At 40.6% G+C, this 5,818-nt stretch overlaps 1 protein-coding gene across 1 annotated transcript; it reads left to right on the forward strand.

The window, feature by feature from the left end:
• The first annotated feature begins 3,673 nt into the window (after positions 1-3,673).
• LOC120447699 (odorant receptor 67d) lies at positions 3,674-5,209 on the forward strand. The gene is made up of 5 exons (XM_039629227.1): positions 3,674-3,689; positions 3,775-4,123; positions 4,250-4,687; positions 4,755-4,944; positions 4,997-5,209. The coding sequence occupies exons 1-5, from the start codon at positions 3,674-3,676 to the stop codon at positions 5,207-5,209; spliced, it is 1,206 nt and encodes a 401-aa protein (XP_039485161.1).
• The last annotated feature ends 609 nt before the right edge of the window (positions 5,210-5,818 follow it).

Below are 5,818 nucleotides of genomic sequence, written 5' to 3' on the forward strand. Positions count from 1 at the left end.
ACAAGGAAGCCACTGGCTAGTCGACCAGCGGACTAAATTAAAGAAAAACACTGCTGCCAGGACATGGATGGCGCCTTTTGCGGTTGCCAGGACATTAACAATGGAAACTCCAGTGCGGCAAATGGAAAAAACACGAAGGAAAAAGACCAGAAGCAGCAAATGGCGGCTATAAAACAACAGAGAACAGAACCCATGAAATATGAGCAGGAAGCTCAAGGAAAACACAATTGTGGGGTGGCTGCAGGGGCGAGCATTTCTTAATTTCCAACAATTTACGCTGAAAGCTTTCAGCGCTCAAATGACGCACAGACGGCTGCAGGACTCCCAGTGTCCTGTTCCTTTTTGGTTTTTTTCTCGTTCTTGTGTGGCCTGGCCAAGGCGACGATGATGATCTAACGCCATTATTTCCCCGCCAAACGACAGGCAGTTGTTAATGGGGCTTACCACTTAAGCGCGACGGCATAAAATAAACACGCGGTCTGCTCTCCTCTTCCACGGCCACGCCCCCCTCCCAGCTGCCCACCGCCCAACTGCGGATGTCCTGGCAAATTAATTAACATGACGGCCAGTCACCGGCAGCGTACTTCACACTCAAAATAAAGGCCCACCAATGTGATAAACTAAAAAACTGTGATTAAAAGGCGATGATATTAATAAAACGCAAAATACAAAAAAATATATGTAATTGTTTTATGATTTGGTCATTCAAAGAAAAAACTTCTGCTTAAAAATTTATGGACTATAGAAACGAAATAATCCGATTTTTTTCAAATTTTTTTTTTTGATATTTTTATAAAAAATAATCGGTTTTTTTTCGATAGCAGTAAAAGTAGTTGTCCAAAAGTGGAATGCCATACCTCGTTGAATTCGTAACAAAATTCCCTATCGATCCATGTACATACATTGAAATGCTAATTTTTTGTCATTTTTCGCAAATTTTTATGATGGTACCCCTTATCGAAAATGCAAAAATTTGTCAAAATTTATTTTTTGAAAATCAAAAAAGTTGGGATAGACAAAACAGCACAAAACAGTCTTTATTTTAACTGTGCGGCCATTTTTGGCCAAGTTATGGCGAAAACGCTCATTGAAAATATCAGATCTTTATAAACAAATTTTTTTGTAAATTTTCTCTAAGTGCAGCTTTTTGCTGTTTGTCTTACTACTACTGCTTTTGTCTTTTGCCGGTTTTTCTTCGGCTTAATTGTGAGCCATCGTCTTCAGCGCTTCGGGGTGTCCTGCATCCCCAGAAAACATTGGGATTGTGGAGCTGCCCAGCGGCAGTTTAACAATTAAGAAACGTTTAAAGTTCGGCGAATTTGGGGCGCGGCTTTTCTTTGATTACAGGCCAGGAGCCACATCTTGCAAGGTGAGGTCTGCGTAAGTCCTTTTGCAGGACATTCGACATACGCGGCACGTTGTCTGCATCCGTTTGACACCTTTTGTCGGGCCCAAAATGGCACAGGAAATGAGCTTAGCCGTACGTGACTTGTTTTCGGTGTTGCCAGTAAATTGGAAATGTAAAATATTCGGCTGCTCAAGCTCGATTGTTGTTTGGCTGCTTGAAAGGGTCATGGCGTTTCTGCAAGTTCCTGGGGACACTCTTTAAGCTGACCCCTGAAGTTCGAAGGCTGTTTAACATTCCGACTTTGTGCACTCGCTCAATTTCCTTCCATTCCCCAAATGTAATTACCCAAAAAGGGCGGCTACCAAATCTTTCTGATTTGACACGAATTTCTCGCCCCAACTCCGGCCGGAATAATTAGTGTCCATTGAAGGGGCGCCACGGGCGTTACGTGCCAAACAGAACGCCCTGCGGCAAGGACGATGCTTTCTTGGAGGACCATCGTCCTCGCCTTCATCGTCCTGGCATAATTGCAATTAAAATGTTCGCCGGGAAGTGCAAACACTTGGAGGCAATTGCCGTGCACAGAAATAATAACAGGCAGATTGCGCAAATTAAATTATAATTAGAGACAAACAAGGCGATTGTAAAGGCGGGAAAGTGCTTTAAAAAATTATTAGAACGGCGTGGTCTAAACTTTATGAAAAAAACGTACAACTATGGTCAATCACTGATGTTATTTTTAATTAGAAGGAAAGATGTAATTTCTGTTGAGAACCTATCATTAAATTTATGTCAAGTAATTACTTATACAAAGTTATATGTGATAAATTAATGATGTAATTTATTAACTAGCTATTATGCATGTGCAATATCCAGTAAGCAGAGAGAGATCAGTAATCTTTCCCTGTGTCACCTACACAGTGGCGCCCCCTGGCGAGCGGTGGCCGCGAAATGCCACGCACTTTCCACTGGAAGAAGTTTTTTGTTCGCCTGGAAATAAGCGAGCGTGAGACAGCCCACCTTTTACTTTTTTTCCCATCGAGGGTTGGCAGAGTGAGCGAGAGGACACCCAGCAGAGTGAGAAAGAGAGAGAGAGAGAGGGAAAGGTAGAGATTGATTATAGAGGAGGGGAGTACGAATACCTGGTATTTCCCAACTAACGAGCAAGTAATTTTGTGGGCCAACTGAGATGCCTGGCAGCGTCTTTAATGTTTCCTTGGCTACTTTAAGTCCCTGTTGTCTTGGCCTTTTGCCCATATTAAGTATACGCCACGCTGGCGGGGTAGCACGTGGGTGGGTGGTGCTTTCGATTATTTTTCCAGGGGGTAGGCCTTGTGAGGGTCGTTTTTTTTTTTTGGCCACACCTTCCATTCTCGCAGGGGTGACTAAGCAGGGAATATATGTATTTTTTGTATTCTGCGTGCGCCGAGCGTTCGCTTTTACTTTTGTTTGCTCGGATTTTCGATCAAAAAAAAAAAAAAATATAGAATAAACGAAAAAATAAAATGAAATAAAAGCGAAATGAGGAAGAACGAAATTTGCTTCGCTGCTGCTTTATGAAATGTCAAAACTTCAAAGCGAACCCAACTTAAATGCAAGAAAATGAGAAAATATTCACTTGAGTGCGTATGCGCTGTCGACACTGGTATTTCTCATCCTGTTTTCCTGATTTCGTGCCCATTGTACTGTCGTCCTGTCGTCCTTGCTGCTACTGCTGCTGTTGCTGTTCTTGCCTGTTGTTGTTTGCGATGCTGGTGCTGTTTGAACTGTTGTTGATAGCCTTTATTAGTTGTTGGCCCAAAGCTTAGGCGCTTACGCATTTCCCCCCACCAACCATCTACTTCCTGTCCCGAAATTTTCACGTTGGACTTGTGCGCTCCGCAAATAGATATAATTTTAAGCTGACCTAACAGCTCACGTTTCCCTCCTTTTTTTCCATTCGCAGTCCACTTTCTTCCGGGCAGCAAATTTTATTAAAAAATTTTATATTAAATCAATTGCGTGAAGATTTTCTCCTTATATTGTGTTTTCTGGTCGGGGTGTCAGATGTGCTCATGCAAAAAGTTGTTTGGCTGGGATGATTTTCGATGGGGGATAGCAAATGCGATTAATTTCTAGTTAAATCGATAAGAAAAACATACAGTTCTTATATCTTATATCTTTTATCATCGATAAAGGTATATTTAATTGAGGATTGACTTCATGACCGTAGCAAATGTGGTGGTACCAATTTTAAACAAGTTACAAAGGTGCAATTTAGTTAAATGTTAGTTAAATATCAAACGACCTTGACTATGAATTATTTAGAATAGATTGTTTAGCTTAATGCCTCAATTATATCGTCAGTATTATGACATGAAGAGACAGCTAGAAAACTCTATAAAAGCAGGACTATTTCTTCTATAGGTAAACAGTTCTTCTTTAAGATAGTTACCAGACAAAAGTGAAAATGGCAAAAGTTGAGCCCGTGGAGCGCTTTCGTAAAGTCATTCGAATGATCCGCTTTTGTGTGGGATTTTGCGGAAATGATGTGGCCGATCCAAATTTTCGAATGTGGTGGCTCACCTACGCTGTGATTGCAGCTATTGCCTTCTTTTTCGCCTGCACAGGATACACCATCTACGTGGGCGTGGTCATCAACGGAGACCTCACTGTAATCCTGCAGGCGCTGGCCATGGTCGGCTCCGCCATCCAGGGACTCACTAAGCTCTTGGTTACCGCCAATAATGCTTGTCACATGCGAGAAGTTCAGAACACCTACGAGGAAATCTATAGGTCAGATCTCCGTTCTAACCACCATTAGTTAAAATAAAATTCTAACATATATTAAAAATTCAATAGAAATATTTATAAATAATTATTTATTTTACAAAATTTGTATATATTTTGTGTGCTTCACAGAGAATACGGACCGAAGGGCGAAGCATATGCCAAATGCTTGGAAAAGCGAATTCGTATTACATGGACTCTGTTGATCGGCTTCATGCTGGTCTACATTATTCTCTTGGGCCTCATAATCACCTTTCCCATATTCTATTTGCTGATTCTGCACCAGAAGGTGTTGGTCATGCAGTTCCTAATTCCATTCCTTGATCACACCACCGATGGAGGTCACCTAATCCTTACGGCTGCCCATGTGGCTTTAATTACATTTGGCGGGTTTGGTAACTACGGTGGGGATATGTACCTGTTTCTTTTCGTTACCCATGTGCCGTTGATCAAGGACATATTCTGTGTGAAGCTGACGGAATTTAACGAGTTGGTTTTGAAAAGGAATGATTTTCCAAAAGTAAGGGCAATGCTTTGCGACCTTTTAGTCTGGCATCAGCTTTATACTAGGTGAGGAAAACTCAGGGGAATTACATTAGGATATAAGCATTTTTATTACGATTTTGTATTTATACAGCACGCTTCAAACCACGAAGAAGATCTATTCCATAGTCTTGTTCGTGCAACTTTCCACAAGTTGCGTGGGTCTCCTCTGCACCATTTCTTGCATCTTCATGAAGGCCTGGCCCGCAGCTCCTCTTTACCTTTTATATGCCGTCATAACTCTCTACACCTTTTGCGGTCTGGGAACTTTAGTGGAAAACTCAGTAAATAATTTAGTTGTTGTTTCCGAAACTGTAATCATTTTATGCTTTTCAGAATGAGGATTTCCTAAGTGTGATCTACACAAACTGTTTGTGGTATGAGCTGCCCGTAAAGGAGGAGAAACTTATTATCATGATGCTGGCCAAGGCTCAGAATGAAGTTTGCCTTACTGCAGCCGACATGGCGCCTTTGTCAATGAACACGGCCTTACAGTTGACGAAAGGCATTTATAGTTTCAGCATGATGCTGATGAACTACTTGAGCTAAGAAAACTAGTCATCAAATTTAAAAACTAATTTTCATATTAAAGTGTACACACAAACCTTTTCAGAACCTTTATATATGCAATACATCCTTAACTAAGAAATAAAATAAAAAGAATGTTGAATTATGTTTAAGTATCCTTGGGAAAACTAAAACTTAATAGCCAACTACAAACGGCTCTACCTATTTAAACCAACTATGAATTTCAGAATTCTTAATTTCTAATTTAATTTAATAAGAGATCTAATTTTGTAAATCGCTATAGAATGATTTCCAGCAAACGAATTTGTAGAAATATGACGTTAACAAGTAATCCGCAGTTAAAATTGCTGACACTGCTGGTTTCCAAAGGAGAGGAGTGAATTTGGATGGGGAAAGCCCTGATTAATTTTTGCTCTTTGTCTAATGAACTTGCCGCAAAAGAATTTAATAAACAGACCCGCACTTTATGGGCCCACAAAAAATGATGTCTGCCAGGCCACAGACCATGAAAAATAGTAAAAGCAGCAGCAAAAAAAAAAATAAGAGAACAAGAGCCGAAAGGAAAGGAAAACGCTGGCGATCCAAATGAGGGAAAAGTATGAAAAAGCATCGCTGGTAAGTTGTAAAAAT

The sequence above is a fragment of the Drosophila santomea genome, chromosome 3L (assembly GCF_016746245.2).
Source record: "Drosophila santomea strain STO CAGO 1482 chromosome 3L, Prin_Dsan_1.1, whole genome shotgun sequence".
Classification (NCBI taxonomy): domain Eukaryota; kingdom Metazoa; phylum Arthropoda; class Insecta; order Diptera; family Drosophilidae; genus Drosophila; species Drosophila santomea.